This window comes from Athene cunicularia (genome assembly GCF_003259725.1).
Source record: "Athene cunicularia isolate RWA chromosome 1 unlocalized genomic scaffold, athCun1 chr1_part1, whole genome shotgun sequence".
NCBI lineage: Eukaryota > Metazoa > Chordata > Aves > Strigiformes > Strigidae > Athene > Athene cunicularia.
In genome coordinates, this window is record NW_020799091.1 from 68,781,808 (window position 1) to 68,804,200 (window position 22,393).

At 41.3% G+C, this 22,393-nt stretch overlaps 1 protein-coding gene across 1 annotated transcript in view; it reads left to right on the top strand.

The window, feature by feature from the left end:
* Positions 1–22,393, top strand: part of AFF3 (AF4/FMR2 family member 3) — a 291,116-nt gene that overhangs the window by 153,362 nt on the left and 115,361 nt on the right. Inside the window, exons 7-9 of the mRNA XM_026845932.1 lie at positions 345–431; positions 5,958–5,994; positions 12,310–12,361. Of these exons, the coding sequence (XP_026701733.1) occupies positions 345–431; positions 5,958–5,994; positions 12,310–12,361 (176 nt within the window). The remainder of the gene's footprint in view (positions 1–344; positions 432–5,957; positions 5,995–12,309; positions 12,362–22,393) is intronic.

Consider the following 22,393-nt stretch of genomic DNA (forward strand, 5'->3'; position numbering starts at 1 on the left):
ATTTCTGTTTCTATGCTACAAAAAGAAAAGTTATTCTGTTAGTCTCACCAGCCAGAATACATTGCCTGATTAAAATGTGGTAGCAGATTGTCAGAAAAATCAAACTTCTTGCACTTAAGAGACATTAACTATTCAGGAAAATGAAACGGCGCTTAAGAACTGCTCTCAAGAGTCTGTGATAAAAATCAATGTAGCTCGTGTATTGTCTAGATTATATGTAAACTGGGCATCTCCTAGAAGTTGCAGTAACTTAAATATTCCACTACCCAGGCACTCTTGCTACTGATATACTATCATTGTCTCCTATTCCACTAAACAGTTTGCTGTACAATATTATTTTTCAGGAGATGACCCATTCCTGGCCTCCACCACTGTCAGCTATTCACACACCAGGAAAGGCAGAACAAAGCAAGTTTCCCTTCCCAAACAAGGTAAGACACGCAACATCATGTAGAACCATGCCTCCTGCCCCTCAAAATATGTCCTGCATGAGCCCTGACTAAGCATGTGAGGTCCCTGGGCTGAGGCTGATGCCGTGCTAATGACCTTGTCCATGTGTGTGCCAGTCAGTGTCCACTGCCTTTTCCTGTTCACAGCCTCTGCAGGGCTGGCTACACGGTCTTGTTTGCCTATCTCCAGCAGCAGCACTGATGCTGATGTGTGAGTCATGGGTTCCTCACCACAAGGCTAAAACGCAGGTGTCCCTGGTGGGGTGTCCAGATGTGGTGCCTTCTGCAGGCACCTTCTGAAGATCCTGACTGATACTTCAGGGTGCAGGAAGCTCCTGCTCGCATCCATTACTCCTGCTTCATTTGTCTTTGCCAGATTTTTTCTGAAACCTTTGAGGTCTGAGGTGGGCTTTACTAATACAGTCAGGGGCTGAGGAGTCAGCATACATCCCCTGCCACCAGCCTGCCTTCAGGGACAGCCTTGCTAGAGAGGCAGGCAGCCCAGTGCCACAATGCCCAGAGGGGCCACAGAAGAATTTGCCAGGGAAGTATTTGGTCCCTCAAGGGACCAAGGCCACTGGTCCTGCTGATGGTCCCTTGAAACCAGCTCCGCTATTGTATGTGTATCCCAGGGAGGATGCAGTGTGGCATGGTAAAGTTCATCAGCATGAGCTTGGGGAAACCACATTATTTATACTGTGTAAGTCAGAAGAGAGTTAAATCAGCTATCCTATGCAAGAGCAAATAAAAAATTCACATTGTATCACCATATACTGTTTATATGCCACAAGCATATTTCATGAAGTGTTCAAGCTTGAAAGATGGTATTGATGCTGTTTATAGCCTTCCTCCTGTTAAAGCAAGCTCCTTTGGTAACTTTTAAGTCCATTTCTGCAAAATTTAGTGCAGGGAATAATTATAACCACAAAGCCAAGAAACGCTCAAGATTTCCCTACAGTAAAACAGCTTTTCCGTGGATGAGAGTGTCATGATTTTGAAGTACCAGGGGTGTAAACCAAAACATCTCTGGCATGTTATGAAAGAAAAAGAAGGAAATAACTCACTGTCTATTTGCTCATTGAAGGCAGACAGCTGACTGAAAATGGTAAGCGGGCTAGAGGCTTGTTACGTTAGAGTAAGTCCAGTGGGAGATAGATGGATCAGCAGCTTACATGCAGGTGAAGTGCCCAGATATGGATGACAAAAACAAAGTGGTGTTTGCAGTTCTGCAGTTTCTGCCATAATTACCACACTATGTGCTTGCACGGCATGTGTGCAGATGGGCATGGGCAAGATGGACCTGTCAGCATAACTGTGTAAGCATCATGAATGCCCTTCCTCACAACAAAATGTGTTGTGATAAATATAGGAAAAGGAGAACGACATATTATGGGGAAAAGATATGTGAATAATGGTTGATACTGACTTTCTCATCTTCTCTCCACCTGTTCATCCATCTTTCTGGAAAATATTCTAATAGTTTGAACTGCAGAGCCATTTCAGAGATCTATCATTCATTTTTAAAGAGCCTTTTCTAGATGGTTTCCTTTTCTCTTACAAAAGTAGATTTTCCATTTTATTTAAGATTAGGATGGACAAGATTTAATCTACTAATATATGAGCATACTTTTGTACATATAATACCATCACAACGGTATTGTGGCCTGGGTGGTCTGCAAGGTCAAAAATTATCTGCTTTGTGCGAGATGGGGTAGAAGTATCTAACAAAACTCTGAAGAGAGTCCTGGAAAAATCCTGTGTTACTATCCATAGATCATGTTAATTTTAGACACCACCTCTATTTTAAAATATTTTTAAATGATTAAATGCTACTTCTGTGGCTTACTCTGAACCTGTGGAGTTGCAGACTTTAGAAAGCATCTGCTTTTCAGGCTCCAAAATGCAGAGAATGTTTTCCCAATTTTTCACACATGTCTTTTAGATATTCGTAAGCTAGCTATTGCTTTTCACAAAGTGTGGTGTAAAATCTTTATTGGATCTCATAGAGGATGTCTCCATAACTCTTAGGAAGCTTTCCTACAGGTAAGATACGTAGCTGTCCCGACTTGTTAAAATCTAAGGACTACACCAAACTGTTGTGGATCGCACATTATTCAGATAAATGAGCCTGTCAGTTAAGTAGTGGCCAAGGCCAGCAAAGAGGCTAAAAGGCTAAATTCGGGGCATCGTCTTCATCTCTTAGTTCCAAGCAATCCATGGTACCGTGAATTCATTTTCAGTCTTTATGGCAGTGTTGAGAGATCAGTTCACTTCATTTGCAATGACTCTTCCAGCCAGAGAAGCAGGTGGGCTGCAATCCTTTTTAACAGAAGACAGTTCCCAAGTGTGAAGATACTCATCATTTTGGGAATGAGAAAAAGAGAAGCTTGTAGGACTACTGCCCTGTTTCAGGGATGCAAATCATCCTTACTTTTCTGTCTATAAAAACTGAGTGTCAGCATCATTAGTTCCATACATGCCACACTGCTTTTAACCTGCAACTAAAGTAATTAGTGATCTGACAGCTTAAAACTTGAAATTTATTAATTAGGCTATTAAAGTTGCAAAGGCCACAGCAACTATAGCTAGACTGGTTTTGAAATCAGTCTAGTAATAAGAGCTAAATAACTGAGGTTTATATATCACAAATATAACGATTTCATTATTTGAAACCGCATGTGTGGATGTGTCCATCTATACAACTATATGCTCAGTGGTTGGGGCGGATGTATGTGCATATGCTGTACCTGTATATGAATTCAGACCTCATTAACCTGGGCATTAATGCACAAGAATGGAAGGAAGGTCCAGGTCAGGTTTGACACGTGTGCCAGTGCTCAGTAGGTGTCCCAGCATAGCGCTGCTGGGAGAGCATACTTAGGGAACTGTCCTTTATGTAGTAGAGGGCATAAAGTTACATTTCATCCTTAACTTTGGATTTGTTTTCTCTGTGGAATTAATTTGTACTCTTGAATTTACTAGGAAGGAGCAATGACAGTCTCTTTACTTCTTGTTTTTCAAAGCTTAAGGATAATTGAATCAGTGTGTGATGTGAAAGGCTGTGTGTGCTTTCCTTTCTCCTATCTGTCACATTTTGTTACATACAAATGATCAGGCATTATTTGATTGTAATTTTATTAAAAACATCTTAATAAATAAACTTTAGATGAATAATTAAATTTGGTAAATAAGAGCTCACTTGGTGCTTGTGCGAATGAGCTTTCATGTTCAGGCATTAATTCTCTACTCTTGTATGAGAAAAAAGAATGCTGTTAATTCTGATGCTTGCTTTGCTCTCTTCATTTTTACTGTGATTTCATGTCTCGGAAGTTTGATCAGGTTTTTGATTCCTAGTTATATGTATGTGATATTATGGAATCAACCATCATTTTTTTATTTGAGAATAATTTATCCACTCCAGGAGAACTGGTGTTTTGTCACAAAGCTATTGGGTAATTATTCTTGACAGAAGCTAAGTTATCATAGTGATGTTATTCTTTACATGCTCAATTCATTTACTTTTTCCTTTCTTGTTGATTTTAACAAGCTGGAGCAAATGCGCCAGAAAACAATCTCCAGAAGTGAAGACTTCACCTTTGGTTTTTTCAGTTACATGAAGTCATACTTTTTTCCTACCTGTGTGGGAGCATTCTTTATTTTCCTGTGAAATTTTTGTATTAGCCTTTATTATTAACAATAATTTGTTGAGAATCAAGACACTTATTTTAAAGAATCAGTTAAAAGGAAAAGCAAAAATGTTATAGCTTCTGTGTTTTGCTGTCAAATTTGAGACTATACAGAGCCAATGGCAGAGGAAAGAGACTGTGCTAGGCTGTTAAAGGGGAGGGTGAATTCTTCCTGAGGTGGACAAAAATGTAAAAGTGTGATGAGACCCTTGTTTAGCAGTTTCAAACAGTTTTAGAAACCCGAGGTATTTTCATCAAAATGATTGTATTCCCTCAAACCTCTCTAGGTACATAAATTCACTATTCTGGAAACTGAACGTGCTCTAATAGCCTACCTTTATTGGCAGCCTGGTTGGCTACTAGCATAGCATTTAAATTCAAGTGTACATTTTACTATATCACCACTGCATGCTGATCCTGACTACTTAAGATTATATTCAGTCACCAGAAAAAAACAGGCTTTAATATCCCTTCATCAGAAGCATTCACAAAAAGATGAGGCAATTTGTCAAAAGTAGACAATTTCAAATTATTGAGAAATTATTGTCGGCATGTGAAACACAGTAGAGATCTTTTCATACTGCAGTTGAAGATAGAAACTCTTAGGGCTTTCCCAAAAATTTGGTGTCTCGCATTTCAGGTGTGTAGTGAAGCAGTGAAGCAGATGTGTATTATAACATAAAAATTACAGATCAAAGCCATGCAGTCTGGAGAGTCTTGACTCTAGAGCAAATGGTATAGATGAAGGGGATTTGTCTAGCCGAGCCCTAGAGCTGCTAGTGCTTGCAGTCCAGTCAACCTCCATTTAGAGATGCCAAGAAACTCTTGGGGCCCTAAACTGCTGAGGCATGCTTCTGAGTGACTCAGCAGCAAAATCTCAGCTCAGCCGAGTGGGAGCATACTTGATCTCTCTGGGGACTTGCAATTGCTTTCTTGATGAGCTGTGCATTTGGCTCATCACAGCCTCTGGACCCAAATCTGGTCCAGCTCCTGATTCCCCACTGAAAATGATTGCGTGTGTTGCTGTGGGTGCCTGGCATCTCCAAGCAGTCCTTACTGAAGTTGTAACTGCAGCATGTATACAAGGTAGTATTCCTATGTGTGTCTGTGTTACTCAGAAGCAGTTATATATGGGATACCTTCCCTACTGTCATCCATAGCAGTGTTCTTTTTTCCTTAAATTAAATATTTTCTTGTTATAGTTAATATTGGTATTTCCCTTCTGTTTGTAGGCTTCTTTTATATTTTTATCAATGCAAAAAAATTATGTGAGTAAAATATGTGAACATTTGCACGTGAGGGAAAAATTGTTTAATTTATTGCACTGTATTCATAGATATCGGGGTTGTGATACAAGGTTGACCTTGTAATCTCAAGGACCCAGAACTAAAATTCTGTATTTCCATTCTCCCATGCTGTCAATATCAACATGTAAAAAAGAAAGACCAGCTGTGCTACTACCTCAGGAATCTAACGGCCCATGAAGCAATATTGGTCTTCCCTCTGTCTTCTCATCTAAACTTGTAGAAGATAATAGACAAGTTTTGGCTGATCAATAAATGAATAGTGAGCAGGAGAGTCGTAATAGCTATACAATGAATTGAACCATTAAAAGGTTGTTGTGAAATAAGTTTACAAGCCTTAGAATTAATGGATTTTCAAAGAAATATTGGATTTATTCTTGTAATTGAAAATTACTTTGAAACTGAATAAACAATTAACAATGCTGGTTGTATTGTTAAGGTAATGTTCAAGCAAGTATTGCAGCTAAAAATTGCCATAAAAAATAACACACCATACCTTTTTTCTATTATTACTGTAGGAATCTCAACAGGGATCTACAGGACACAGCAATACAAGTAAGTACCAACTCATTTTCTGGCTGCATTGGGTGGAGGGGTTGACAATGACTGCAAAACAAGAGACTGATAGAGTAAGGAACCAGTAGCAGACTGGGAGAGCGCAGAGCCTCAGCAGTACTCTACTATGGCCAAATGTGGAGAACTGAATTGAAGAGCGACCATCAAAATGTCAACTCTTTTGGTGAACTGGGAAGAACAGAAAGGATTCTTTTAGTTATGGCTATTTCATTATGTAGATGACAAAGACCTAAAGGGCAAAAAAGTGGCTTTTTTCAGAAAGGCAGAAAAGAACTGACCTAGTTGCACGGCCAGATCCGGACTGCCAGGAAATGCTGCAGGAACAATTGTTATCATTTATCTTTCATAGGCAATGGTATATTTTATGGCTATTGCACAGTAATAAGCTACATAAATCCTGCCAAACTAACACCAGATAATGTCTCAAAGACCATATGGCTGTGGGTCTTTTTGGCTGGCAGTGTGGGCAGGGGAGTGATGTATGCTTGTGTGGCTCCTGGTTGGGGATTTTCAGTAGACTCCAATTTACAAATCACGGCTCAGATCAGCAGCACTTTAATTACATTTAGTTATGGTAAAAATCTTAGCAGCTGTATTGAAAGGAAAGATGGAATTGTTCTGCGAAACAAAATATTAATCCTCTCCCCTGACACCTCTGTTGTTAATGTTGTCTTGCATATTAAAAATACATGATCCTATCCTGCTCTCAACATAGAATCATCTCAACCAAAAGAACTATTTTGCTATCTTCCTGACCTGTCAGACAGCACAGAGCCCTGTTTGCAAATTACAGGGCTGTGTCTGAAGATGAAAAATGCCCTGAGCTGGTAAGTAGGGCTTTGAAAGTGGCTGGTCACCCACTGTGTGAGGGAGAAGACATCCAGAGAGACAAGGCTGGGAGATGTAGGCTATTAAAACGGTGTGGCTCTTTGCTGGGGAAAGGTCGGCTTGTGGAAGACAATGTTGTGAAGAAACATGCAGTGGTGTCACTTAATTGCTGGCATCGGTTTGATATTGCTGTGAGTACCAGCACTAAGGAAATAATAAAAGGCAAAAGGGATGAGATTCTGTCAGAAAATAATGAATACAGTAATGAGAGAAGGAAGCACAAAAGGGCCATAATAGAGAGGGCTATGCAAACACACGCAGAGTCACGAGCATGACAAACACACCAGCTGAGCTGAGGGCTTCACAGTGACATCAGAGGCCACAGTGTTTGGCCAGCTTTTTGGTCATAGTTTCATTCTGAGTATTTCTTTCTTTCAACACTTGAATAAAATAGGTTGTTCTGCAGATCTAATGAAACCTGCTTTCCTGTGGATTAGGAAATTAGTCCTACCTCCTTAAAACTTTTCTCTCCGCCTTACTCCAGTGGTCTCTAACCTCACTTCCAATTCCCCCATTTGCCCTCCCACACCAGAGTACCCCCCGCTTCTTCTTACCTCCTCCTTCGTCCTTCTCAGCAAAATCAGCATGTTTGCAGCTGGGCTGGAGCTGCACTTGCTACCACATGGTAGAAGAACAAAGAATAGCTGAACCCATGCAGAAACATTTTCTTCATTGGTGGCAAAAGTTAGGGTTGCTGTCAGACACCCAGACACTTTTCCTAGCATTGCAGAAGGAATTTGACTACATGACACTTGTATCTGTGAGGATTCCTGTTGGGGTGCTGGAATAAGACATCACATAAGACATGGTTAGAATGAAATATAGACCTAACCAGTCCTTTATGTCAAACTCAAGGGAAATCCAGGGAAAAAAAGATATAGATGTGTGGTGGGTTGACCCTGGCTGAATGCCACATGCCCACCAAAACTGCCTAATCTCTCTAATACTCAGAGAGAGAGGAGGAGAGGAAATATAATGAAAAAGTCCATGGGTTGAGGTAAGGACAGGGAGAGATCACTCACCAGTTACTGTCATGGGCAAAACAGACTTGACTTGGGGAAATTAGTTTCATTTATTACCAATCAAATTAGTGTAGGGTAATGAGAATTAAACCCAAATCTTAAAAACACCTTCCCCCACCCCTCCCTTCTTCCCGGATTTAACTTTACTCCCTATTTCTCTACCTTCTTCCCCCAGGGGGATGGGAATGGGGTTTGTGGTCAGTTCATCACCCATTGTCTCTGCTGCTCCTTCCTCCTCAGAGGGACGACCTCTCACACTCTTCACCTGCTCCTGAGTGGGGTCACTCCCACAGGAGACAGTCCTTCATGAACTTCTCCAATGTGAGTCCTTCCCATGGGCTGCAGCTCTTCACAAACTGCTCCAGCATGGGTCCCTTCCATGGGGTGCAGCCCTTCAGGAACAGACTGCTCCAATGTGGGTCCCCCACAGGGTCACAAGTCCTACCAGCAAACCTGCTCCAGTGTGGGCTCCTCTCTTCACGGTGCCACAGCCTGCTCCAGCGTGGGCATCCCATGGGGTCACAGCCTTCTTCAGACATGCACCTGTTCTTGTGTGGGGTCCTCCACAGGCTGCAGATGGAGATCTGCTCCACTGTGGACCTCCATGGACTGCAGAGGCACAGCCTGCCCTCTCACCACGGGCTGCAGGGACACAGCCTGCCTCACCAGGGTCTTCACCACGGGCTGCAGGGGAATCTCTGCTCCAGTGCCTGGAACACGTCCTCCCCCTCCTTCTTCACTGATCTTGGTGTCTGCAGAGTTGCTTCTCTCGCATATTCTCACTCCTCTCTCCAGTCTGCAGTTGCTGGGGGGTTTTCTTTCCCCCTTCTTAAACATGTTATTACAGAGGTGCTACCACTGTTGCTGATGGGCTGAGCCTTGGCCAGCGATGGTCTGTCTTGAAGCTGCTGGCATTAGCTCTATCTGTAGGGGAAGCTTCTAGCAGCTTCTCACAGAAGCCACCCCTAAAGCCCCCGCTACTACCAAAGCCTTGCCACACAAACCCAATACAGGATGTGAGGAAATGCCAGCAAATTACTCTGTGTGGGAAAGAAATCTTATGGTCTATGTACTGTGTTATCCAAATGCACGTCTTCAGAGTCCCAATTAGCTGTTATTTCCAATTGCACCTTGTCTTCTTTGGAGTAACTCCTAAGCCTATTATTTGCGATTGGTTTTACTCCAGCTGCAAACTCTGTCTTTCTCATGGATAACATTTGCATTTCTCTCATCCTCCCATGAGGAAATCAAAGCATTTAAAAACCCATAATGGCTGAAGTTATACTGCTCTGTCACAATAAATTTTATTTATCCCTATTACCTAGAAAGGGAAACTTGGCCTAGCTAGGTTGAGTGATTGACCAAAATTCCAACTCAGAAGAGAGAGCTCCTTCTCTGGCCACCCACTATTCATCAGGGAAATCCTACAGAAGTTCATTTCAAATTTATTTTGAAATGGGAGAAATCTGAACCCATCTCCTCTGGTTGTATCTAAAAAGATTAGGAAGATAGTTGTGTGAGATGAAGTAGAAACTAGGAAAGAACTCCCAGCTCTATGTCTAAGGATCTGAGGACTGATATTTTCCACTGTGTATTCCTGGAGGCGTGTGTATGCATACACACACCAACACACAGACACAGACACAGACACACACACACACACATCCACACCCCTTTCAGGAGACATATACAGTGCTTAGCACCTGAAATAAAGTGTGCTAACAGCAGTCCTGTAAGGAGGTGGGTAGCATATTCTTTGTCAGTTCCAAAAAGGCTAAGAAAAAGAAAGGACAACCAACACAAATTTGCCCATGAGAAGCCAGAGCTAGAGAGGATTTAGCAATTCGGCAAATGCCAGCCTCCCACAATGGTACCTGCATGCATTTGGCAGGTTACATGGAAAATGGAAAACAAATCTTAGTCTGGCCAAGAGTGACTGTGAAAGAAACAGGTTGTTCTGACAGGTAATTCCCTTTAACATATGCTTATCCAAAAATCTTATCTGCACTATATCTGTGACATTCAACTATGCTTAGTCTATACACATTTTAAAAATTTCTATGATTCAGTCAAGTGAGAACAAAATTGGTAAGAACTGATAAAGCATTAATGACCAGATTTTCTACTCTGATAGGCCAGACTGATGGCTTTCTACCATCTGTACAGGCTTCGTCCTCCCCCTCCGCACAGAAGTATGTTAAGTGACGATTAGCATAAAAGCAGCTGCAAATGCTTACTGTGGGGTAATTCATTAATATCCAGTTTGGCTAAATCACAGAGATCCCCTTTTCTCTCTCCTTACAGTACTTATGCTGTTTCCCTTGTTGCTGCATTAACATACATCGCTGAAAGTAGAACTGATGTGAACTGTGCTGGCAAAGCACTCAGGAATCCATATTCCCTCTCACACTCAAACAAACCAGTGTTCATGGTAATAATTCATCACTTATAAAGAGCCTAAGTTACAAATAGAAAATCTTTGAATATATGCCAACTGTTACTGTTGGTTTCTTGTTCCAAATTATCATAATGCAGATGAGCTCCAGGGCTCCAGGCACCCTGAGGCTGACAAACGTATACTGTAGCAACAGCTTTCTAGACAGCGAGTTCATCATCTGGATAAGCTTTCAGAGCTCTCCGCTAAAAGTTAAAAGTGACCTAGAGATTACAGAGTGGATGTATTCCATCCTGTGTGGATATCCCACTCGTGTCTAAATTTTAAGTGCCTGTAGTTGTCCTGCAGTAAGTGCTTAGCCTCCCTAGAGGTCCACAGAGAGGCATCAGTGTTTTTGAAGTCATCCAGAGCTTCCCTCATCCTGTTCAGTAAAGTTTAGGTACCTAGGTTGGGTAGACACAAACCTCTCCAGAGGGGACGATGAGATCCAAAAGCACCACGGCAAGGTGTTTGCAATATCCAGAACCTCTTCGACAAACCACCCACTTCCAGAAGGTCGCTGTCTAGATTAAGTCCTTCAGCTTGCATCTGTACAGCAATGGAAGGACATTGGTAGCAAAACCCTGCCTGTCCTGAAGGCAACAGCAGGTTTTCCAGAGGTGCCACCTACAGCCATTTCTGGCACCCCAGTGCTGTATGGAAACTGAGGGTCAGTCAGCAAATGGGTGATACGTAATGCTCATGTGCATGGAATAGGTTGGGGGCTGATCCAAAACCCGTTCAGCTCAAGTCAATGGGCAGAAAATCAGATACCACCAAAACAGCCTGACCAAAATAAGCACTTCCCACATTTTTTTCAGAAGGCACAGGTGGATTTTGGTTTAGTGAAGCTCATTAAAAGGTAATGGAGAAAAACATATCTGTCAGTAAACTAGTCACACTCAACCTCTGCACCTCCTTGTCTGCTAGGCAACATAAACTCATGTGTAGACAGCTATTAGCAACTAGCAACACACAAGAGAAGCAGCAGCTACAAAGTCACTAGGTCCAGAATTCAAGTTCAAGATGATTCAATTGGAGTGGCATACCCTGTACATCCATGGTAGAGCTATACAGAAATCTTACACTGAAGTGCAGCTCTGTCAGGTTACTCAGAGAGCAATAATTACAGCAAACATCAGCCTTACTTTTTGCAGGGGGGAGAAAGGAGGGAGGAGCCCTGATTTAGCAGAAGCAGAACCACCCCATCAGTTCTCCAATGTCTGTGCTATGGAACAAAGTTGTGTTGGGCAAATATCTAATTTTGGACCCAAGAAGGGGATCATCACAAGCCAACATGTTATGCCAGGACCCATGTGAGTTGTAAGGAAGTGTAGAGAGGCATCCCTTGGGCCTCTGATACTTCTCAAGCGTTTGGGTGCCTGACTTCTCCTGGGGTTGAGTGCCTAAGTTAAAATATACAACACAGCAAAGAGGGCTTCCCCAGCCCCCACTTACAGGAGCTGAAGATCAGATCCTTAACGTGTCAAAATGAATGTGAACAAAACATCCATTGGCAGAATTGTGTCCGAATCGCTGCCTTACTAGATCCTGCTGGTGCTGTTTTGCTTTGTATGAAATAAATACTGTTCCTGGAGCAGGGTTTTGAAGCAGAGCTGTAGGGCCCTAGAGAAATACTTTCCATTGCTCCAGGGTCTGCTATCCCTGGTAAAGCATGTGTCCTCTAAGCAGCCTCTCTTGTGGAGTTTCTTTGCCTGACATTTCCAGAGTACATTTGGCAGTGACAAGAAAAGGCAAGTCAAACAGGGTGGACTCCCCGTTTGCAAATGTTCCAGCAGTGCCCCCACAACCCTGTGACTGCCTCAACAGTGGCCTGCACGTGTGGCAAGAGTGGTCAGTGTTAGCAATGAATAAAGCATCGACGTGTCACATCTGAGCAGTTTTCATATTGACCCATTTCTGATGTCATGTTCTTCTTCTCTTTTAAAGGGAAAAGTGATGTAGAGCCAAAGAGTCCAGAGAAAAGCGCAACCCATACATCGTAAGTCACTTTTGTGTTTAAGATCAGAGAAGGCAGCTGTGTTTTTATCAGATTTGTTGGGCAAAATAGAATTTGTTTGTTTTCATTACGATAAAACTCTTTCACTTGATGCTTTTCTTAAAACAGCTTTTTAGATAATGAATAAACATTAATTATTCCTAGAACTTTTGCATGCTAGTAAGTCAGAAATCTTTGCAAGTGAAATGGCTCCATATCACGCTGAATAGATATGAGATGATTTTTGTGGGTGTGCGAGGCTGGCCTTTACAACCTGACTTCAGCATTACCTTAATGCTGCCGGAGTTTGTCACACTTGCTAAAAAACATCATGTCACATATGCCTTTGATGTACTGATGTAATTTTAAAAGACTGCAGTCTGCAGCTTCACCTCTGAATTACTTGAAATCCAATTACAGCTATCTCTGGTCTCTCACGATTTTGTTGATGTTTTTGAATTAACAAAAGAAGTCGAGAAATAGATAGGAACAGGCACTTGTAATAGATCAGTGCTCACCTTCACTCTAGTGCAACAATAGAAGCTTTTACCATTTTTAACTCCAGTATACAAAGGACTGAATTGTTTTGCCAACATAAACCAGACTATGAAACAGATGAGCTGCAAGTTAAAAAAAAATATATAAATAGCAGCAGTCTCCCAAACTGAGATAGATACCTAGGCTGGAGCATTATGAATTTCTGCAAAACCATTCACCTTTTTAATCCCATTTGAGGGAGGGAAGTTCTTGTAACAGTCAGTCATGTGAATTTTAGAGTGCATCTTGCCCATAATTTATGTTTTCTGATTCCTGTTATTTAAATTCAGAGCATTCTATCATGTAAATCTCGCAAGGTGTCACCATTTGTTACTTGGGCAAAAGTAGTCACAGAAGGAGGTACAATAACAGTGATTTATTGTGGGATGTTTTGATTCCTGCTGCAAATACGCATTTAAAATCTTCTGGAAATGAATCTAGAAAAAGATTTGACATGGTGTAAGAAATGGCTTGTCCTGCAGATTGTGCTGTGGAATGTAATTACAGTATGTGAGCATATTTAGCCCAACTTATTAAATGAATTAAGCATTAGCAGCCTTATGCCTTCTGATAGTATGATTGCTGGGAATGGTTAATAGAATGATTCCAATAATTATAATTTTTAAAAATAATATCGCAATAAAGACTGAAAGAAGAAGGGTTTTAATGCCATCTGGAGGTATTTTGGAGAAATGAACACATTTATTTTTGCTGATATTTAGCAATATGTAAAACATAAGCCATCCTCCAAAGTGGTTTTTCTAGTTAGATGGTATTTTCTTCTTGAGGAATGTTCTTTACTCTCCTTTCTTCTCCTTCATTGGATTAAAATCACGTAAGATCTCTGAACCCACAATAGGAGTATCTGAACCCAGAATATGGGTTCAGAAATATGCCCCAATATGTTTGTGGTTTAGGTTTGAGACTACATACTTTACCATATAGTGTGCTGTATTACATACAGCAGACTTCAGAATCTGGTTAGGTATGAAATTTCCTTGCCTAATAAGAGATCTTAGTACAACCTTCTGAGACTGTGCTGTCTACTAAATATATAATATTTATAACGCTTCTCTTCAAACTGTTACTATATGCTAAGTCTACCCCACAGCAGATATTGGTTCCCAGAGCAATTTTTAGAAGTAGAAATGACTGGTTTTCATGGATAAATGACTGTGTTCAAGAAGCAGAGGCCCCTCTAGTTAGAGAAATTGTTTGTGTGGAAAAGGAGGCAGGAGAGAAAGGAGATGACAGGAAGGGAACCAGCAAGTGCTGTGCCAAAAGAGGAGGAAGAAAATGAGAGGGATACAGCTAAGAAGGTGGAAAAGGAACTGCAAATGTCAAATTTTCAGAAAGAGGTACAAAACTGAGAGCAATAGAAGAGAAAACCAGAGGTCAGACACTGGAAATGAGAAAGAAGAGAGAGCGATATGAGCAACAGCTCTCAGTAAACTAAAATGTATGTGTTATTGAATAGAGGCTCGATATCTGAGTGTTACAGTGAGGTAAACTAACTCATGTTGATGTGTAGGTGCACACTGACATCCCCGTTCTCTTTCTGCTACCTTCTGTTGGCCTTCCCCTCGTTTCCTCTCTTTTCTGCCTTCTTCTAGGACAGACTTTTACCCCTGGTTCTCAGGCAGTCATGACTGTACTTTCTCTGTTCTTTCGGGGATGTAGCAACTCGCACCTGCACACAAGGCGCACAACTAGGACCTTCAGGGATGCGTGAGTGCATGTGCCTAGGTCCATCTATGGTACTGGACGTACTCTTCCCCTGCATACATGGAGAAGACCGTGACATCCTGAGAAGACTCAGGATAAGCCCTAGCAGTGCCCAGGCCTGCAACTGGGAGCCAGCGGGGGTGTGCAAGGGGGCACGAATGCATCCAGGGGTTCCTGTGGGTAAAAATTCTGCACCCTCTTGTGAGGTCTCACTTCCCTGAGAGTGTCGAAGGAGTCCGGTTGTCATCTCCTGGCAGGGGTGCTGAAAAGGAACAACGTTGATGTAGGAGAGGTGGCATATTCAGGCCTGACCAGGAGAAACTGTGGATTTGTTTCACTGCGAGTCAGTGTTTCATTGTAAAAAACGAACAAAAAGCAACAAAAAAAACCCACAAAGCAAGTCATGTTGGCCTAGATAAAAATAACAGAAAAGACGGGGAGGAGCAAATTAATGTTTCTTTCTTGCAAATGTCTTTTTTATTTTCCTCAGGCATGTTACAAGCCACACACTCAAACCAAGCTTATATGACTCAGTGGCAGTTAATTCATCCCTGGTACAGATTTACTACCTCCATCCAAACATTATTTATGCAGCTTCAAAGGACAGGTTGATTACCCTCCTGAATCAGGCAGTGAGGCGCTTGTGAACGGAGCATTTACATGAAGTCTCCCCTCAAGACATTCCCCCTGCCTTGTCCACTGGGCTCCGGGTCCTCAAAACCAGATATAACCCTGTGACCTAGAGCCCTGGGGCCAAAGGTGCTACCCGTAACCTCCGAGGGTATAAAAACTATAGTGTGCAGGATGCGTGGTGGTCTGTTCAGAGAGTATGGTAAATGCATCATTCTGAATAGCGTTATGCACAGGGTTTTTTTTCCTGTATGCATTAACTCCCTAGATAGACTCGGTATGACATAGCTTTCCACTGATAATAATATTAAACATTAAGAAACTGGTATGCATTAGATAATACCCATTAATTGATGCAGCATCCTAATGAGGCAGATAAATAAGGGCGGTTATTACAGTGCTAGAGATAACTGAGATGGATGTAGGAGAATAAGAATGGTGCGAGAGCAGGGAGGAAGTCTGAGCAGAGCTGCATCCTTTTGCGCAGTATTCCTTTGGCCTTCACTGCCTCAGCCTGCACAATAATCGCCTGAGCTGGCACTGAAGAATTGCAATAAAAGGTGCAAACAATACAAAGGTGTTAAGCTGTCTGGAGTCTTCCCCAGTTGATTCATGTTCCTTGTAATTGAATGCTTTTAAAGCCATGAGACTGCTAGATTTGAAGGGTTTTTTTTGTTGTTGTACTCAATATATATAGCTCTCTATGGGTCATCTGGTTACAGCTTCACTGAGCTTTTCTAAACTTTTAGGACTGTTCAGAAATATCCAGCAATGTTTTGTAGTTTTGGTTTTGGGATAAAAAGTTCAATATTCAAAGGTCAGAAAGTTTTCACAGATTTTCCTAAAACCACCTAATTTTTATTAAAATCCTTTCTCCCACTGTTTTACCAGTTATAGTCCGAAGGGCTGCAATAAGGAGTTGAGGACAGATGAACAAAGAGTGCTCTTTTGCTCTTTGATATATACAGATACAGGATTTCAATCTTTGGCAAAAACTGAATTTTTTTCAGTAAACCTTGGAACGTTGCAATTAAAACTTTTAATTTTATAAATCTTCTGTGCAAGGAAAAGTGACTCCAACTAGTGCATGTGTTTCAGAGGACCTTGCAGTGCCATAGAAACTCCTCCCCGAGCCAGGAGTCTGCAATCTTATATCCTCCCATGTGCAAAATATGACAATAATTTTTAAAAAGACACAAAAACACAAAGCACTCAGCAAGACACTCGCTCTTGGGATGACTTTCGATGTACTGTCTGTTGTGATGTTCTTCAGTACCTTTGTGTTTGTAAATGATTTCCAGTTCAGACTACCCAAGGTTAATCATGCCTGACTGTGATTCACTGCTATGCATTTACCTCGACATTTCTAGTGCACTTACTTAATGATATCAGGGCTAGCAACTAGATACCTCGGTGCTGTCTCTTTATTATCCCTCCCACAATAGTTTTCATGCTGAGCTGCTCCAGATTTTCCCCTCCCTTTTTACAAGAGAATTAACCAAGATTGAGGGAGGCTTTTATAATTTATGGCAGTTATGCAAGTTTTGTCCTTTGGTAATACTCTCTGAAAATCACAGCAATCTCTGTGTGCATGTGTGTGTGTGTGTGTGTGTGTGTGTGTGTGTGTGTGTGTTTGCTTGTTTGCTTTTGATAGGCAAAAATAGATGTTGGCTCTGTTCCTTTCCTGCACTGGTCCCCAGCATCACTTGGAGAATAGTTTGCTCAGGGGGACCTTCATTAACAGTACTAAATTCAGCAGCTTCCAAGCTGGCCGTTTACAGACTTTATCACTACAGTCTTTTTCCCATCCAGCAGCTGCTGATCATCCCCATCACCCTGATTCTCCTTGAGGAAGGAAATAGGAAACAGGTACTCAGAGCAACATCAATGTTGCTCTTTCTTGATGTGACCTACACCTGTATTGGCACAAGTGTCACCTGTTGATCTCTTACCTTTTCTTCCTCTCTTCTGTCTTGCCTGTTGCAATCTTCAGAGTGACTCACAGATAGCTATTCAACTCCTGCTGGTTTCCCCTTCTGCAGATGGGAAGACTGAGGCAGAGGGGTTAGAAGGTGCCTCCAGAGAGCAGACAGAACCAGTCTCAAATACAGGACATCACCTTGAGCAAGTGCTGCCAACGCACCATCCAGCTTTTAGCTCCCAGGGAGGTTAGCCTCTCACACCTGGCTGACGTGTGGTCTTGACCTTAAGTCTCTCGGACAACAACTACAACCTGATTGAGCACTGGAGTTGGAAAAGGAACTTTAATCCAACCTCACTTCACCGAAAGGCCTGGTGCAAGCTATTTAAAGTTAGCTTTGGCTTTCCCCCATCTAAAATAATAATTAGACTGCCATGAAGACTATCTCATTAATATTTGTACAAAGTACTGAAAAATGTAATGTTCTGTAAAAATGGCTAAGGATTACTCACCCAGAACGGTAAAGGAAATGAGAGGTAGTTTAAGTTTTTAAAGACAGACTTGGGTAGTAAGTGGTAAATGTCCTGAGTGCCAGGTGTAGGAAGAAGGGGAGAGCAGGAGCTGTTGCCTCTCCCAGATGCCTACAGACCTGGTGAGCACAAGCAGCCCCTGCTCCATCACCACTCCCCCATCTTCCCCTCGGAATTTTAATCTTGGGACAGGAGTCACCCAATTTAAATTAGAAAGATTTGGCTTTTGTCTCACTGAACTGGAGGGAGGGATGGCAAATAGGGAAGGATATATGCAAGCTGCAGAGGAAAAAACCCCTCCAGTGGTACATCTTTGATATCCTTCTGTTTGTTTGCCAAAAGGACCATGATGGGTCATGTCATCTGAACCAGAAAATAGCTAACAGATGAGTCTGGAGGACAATGGAGAGGGTGAAATCCATGCAACTGTGGAAGTTTGTTCCAAGAAGAGGGCTGTCCAAACTTTCATGGGGTATAATCCACTTCTAGCTTTCAGATTAAGATACCAGGGCAACTTCCCAAACAGTCTTCCACAGCTCAAGTTGTCAGCATTTTAGATGGCAAGGACATCAGCAGCAGACACATTGGCCAATGATTTGGTGACACCTCTTTTACTCCATGGGCTCTATTGAGAGCTGTCATGAGCATATCAACCTGCTCATGAGCCATAGATGACCCTTCTCTGCTGAGAAACACAACTTCCAAGGGATGGTAGACAACATAAAATGAAATCCTTTAAGTTAGTTTTTGAGATGTATTGTTTCTGAAAACACCACTGCATCAGTGGCTTTTAATGTACATCTGTGATGTTTCTGAGAGAAGCCTTGCAGTCCATGCTAAAAAAAAAAAAAAAAAAAAGAAGGAAAATAAAAACTTACAATGATGAATGAAGGCAGTGTTTTTCAGAGCGATGGAGGTATTGAAAACTGTAGAAGTGAAAGTCTGGTGTTTATCCATGAGCCAAGTCACTGGCAGAAGAAGAAGGCTGGCTTCATTGCACTATTCCACCTGTTTACTTGAGCCTCAGCTTGCAGAACTAACACTGACAGACTGTCACTCTGCTCAGCCAGTCCAGAAAGAACACCTCAAATTTTAAAACACACTCAACTCTCAAATTCCCATGAAAAAGTTCTTTTACCTACCCTCTCCCCTGAAGAATTACCCTCAGTCCATGTGCAGAACATTCCACTGTGTATTAAATATATAGACCATTCAAAAATACAATTCCACCATAACTTCCTGCTCCAAGAAACAAAATGATTTCACCTATGGGATGTATCAGAGCCACTGTGGTATTGTCACAATGCTGACATGAACTTTGCCTGCCAATTCCTAACCTTTTCTGAGAACAGACTTTTTGGATTTGCAGTGTACAATGCTGCTGACAGTTCACAAAAACTATTGTTAGTTGATACCAACAAATCTATTTTCTTCAAGTGATATAAAGATGTTTTCTTGGAAAACATTTGCTCACACAGGTATTGACTGAATCTGTCTGAGATTTAACAAAGTTAAGGAGGAAATATGAATTGGTATTATCGGTGATTTTTTTTGCCTTGTAAAAATTATAGATGCATAGCACTTGAAGATGATGCAAGTAAAAAAAATATAAGTAACATATAAATTTATTAAAAAATCTTAAAAACATGATGCCCATTAAAGCAGATGAGATGGGGCTTATTTGTTTGGTTATTAAGAAAACACCTGGAAGCCCATTCCGACTTTAATTGCAGTTGTGGTTTTCCTGGGACAAAATTAAGCTTCTGTTCAGTTTTAGTCAAAAAAAAAAAAAAAAAAGCTTTATCTGGGATGTCAACAGGAACAGGGATAGATGAACACTAAATAAAAGCACTGCTGGGGTCTGGGGAAGTTTTGTGATTGACTTACATGAGGTGAGATAGGGCCTTCACCATCCTATTTTTAAATGCTAGCCCTCTCTTTTACCAGATATAGCCAATAGCTTGAGATAACTGCCCTTATCGCTGCAGGGCTCAGTGCAGTTTTAGTTATAAAGTCCCCTTGATCCAGCCCTCTTGTTTAGCACCTTCACCTTTACCATCTACCTGTACTCTGTACACTGGACAGAAAAATAATTAGCCATGGGAAGCTGCCCTCATTTTGATGCCACCCTTGGCTCAAAGCTGAAGGGGAAAGTGATTTAATGTAAGAGAAACCCTCACTTCAAAACAGCAGCTTTTGTCCCATTGGAAAACTTACTACAATGCTGGGCATTATTTCTAATTTTATACCAAGTTAAAAATGTTTCTGTAGCACTGGTGTTCATTTAACGTCACTTAGAATAAAGCTGACTAATTTGACTGGCTAAAATATCATCATGCTTGAGAAAATGTTTTCCTGTATTGCACCAAAAGCGTATTATTTTTCTCTTAGGCACTGTTTTCCTTGGACTTTGTCATTTGTAAGGGACTAATTGGGAATTTTGAATGTATTACATACTAGCTCTGAATACAGTGGTTAAAAGAGGAGTTGCCAGGAAAATCAGGAGACCTGAATACCTGGGAAGAAGTCCATTTCATCAGCAATGCTGCAAGGAAGGCAGGCACCATCAACCCCTCTCCCTGTTTTGCCTCTGAAGATAATGATAAATGGAAGCTCAGCGTCTCACACATTGGAGTGGCAATGTGCATGGTGGTGTTTTTGCTGGGCTAAAATTCCTGGTTGCCAGGGTAACATGTTTTGGAAATCCTCTACCCTAGGCGAAAGCTGCTGCAACTTGAAACCCGCCGGGGCTGATGCTTGGCGGGGACACCACTACTGCTGGTCATGGGGGGCTGCTGTCTTCACTGAGGGATGTTAGGCAGGGAAACAAAATAAAATGGGTCCAAAAGAAGAGAAAGACGATCGGGAGCATTCGATACTTCCAGGTTCTCATAACCTGATTTTTTTTCCACACCATCACCATGTCCTGTCAGCCAAAGGGCGGGGGGCTTACCTCGTCCTGGGGCTGAATTGCTGGGTGATGGAAAAACAGAGTTGTGTGTGTGCCTGGAGGGTGGGGAGAGGAGGAGGGCGAGAGGGGGAGAAAGAAAGATACAGGGTTCTGGCCACCTGCCAAGAAAAATAACTAACATTTTGCAAAAGAGAAATCCTAAGACTGAGGTCATAATATGGAAAAAGTCTGTTTCACAGACTCTTGAGCCTGAATACAGGCCAAGTTTTTTTATGGTGGTTTTTTTGGGGTTGGTTGTTTTTTTTTTTTTTTTTTTAAATGCAGGCATCCTATTAACATTTGAACACTAAAGCTCGCCCAGGAATGGAAAGATTTTGGAATTTGAAGCTCCTTAGTTTTCTACTTTGTTGGTACACAGATATATATTTTTTTTAATTACAAGAAAGTGAGTTTTTGAATGAGAAGCTCCCTCATTTTGTTTTTAATTTATTTTACAACTATGAAGACCAAATTAAGGGAATCTAAAGAAATGCCTGTCTCTCCCACAGAGTGACCAACTCAAAAAAGACTTTTCAAGCTTGGTGGACCACTTTTTATTTGCCATGCAAAATATAAAAAGATACAGAAACCTGAAATTATGATGAATTTTCCTGTGTGGAAAAGTCCTACTGTTCAGCCATGAATAGCTATGATTTTTTTAAACCTTTATAGTAGCAAGCTGACAGTTTCGTGACAAATTACTTTTCATACCTAACTAAACAAATTATTGAAGTTCTTCTGCCTTAATCTCTGGGTTTGGATTAAATGTCAGTGTGGATATTTTTTAACTGGGGGAAAAAATAACCCTTTGGATTTGTTAGGATGTTATTGCAAGCAAGTTTTCTGGTCTTTGATTTGTTAAGCTACAACTGGAGTCTGCCTTCCTCAGGGTAAGAATATTTCCACATTATCGTTTCACCTGCGGTATTTTAAGAGGGAGAATATTATATCTCGGTGTGTATCTCGGCTTTGGGCATTCTGCTCTTTGTTTAGCATGCAGACAGGCTTCATCACCCAAAAGAGATGTGGAATATATTTATTGGCAATTTAGAATTGATGATAGATTTGACAAGCAAGCAGGGTGACACACTGAAGCTATCAAAGCTGGAGATGAATCAGGACAAAGGTTTGAATGAGGTATATTGTTCCTGAGATTCAAAAGGGTTATACTCACAGATCATTCCAAAATCAAGGCAACTGTACCACTGACTTATGAAGATAAAAGCTAAGTTTTTCCAAGAAAAAAACACACGGTTTGATTGGCCCACAGACCTTTTATGGCAAAATAGTGCAATTGCAGCTGGAATTTCTGCATGCTGATTTTTATTAGTTTTGTAAGATATTTTGTCAGGATTCATTTGTGCTGATTCCCCCTTTCATGGCATAAACTATAAGCAATTGTAGGTAGAGAGAAGGAATCTCTTGACATATCTCTTCAGAGATATACTCCAGGAGGCGCGATAGATCAGATATACTAAATTAAAACAAAACTGATCTGTTACCTGATAAGCATGTGGATTTACTATGTATTTAATTAGATTAGAATTTAGTGCAATTATGGGTCAAAATCCTGTACATTCACCACCAGTTTTTCTACTATCAAAGCAAAGCAGACAAATCAGCACAAATAGTCTCTTTAAAGTATTTAATAGTATGATACAAAGGATGAGCAAATTACCCTCTTGTACCTTGTTTGATGATCCATTTTTGTGCCATTTATAATGGCTAAAGTTGGGGAGGGG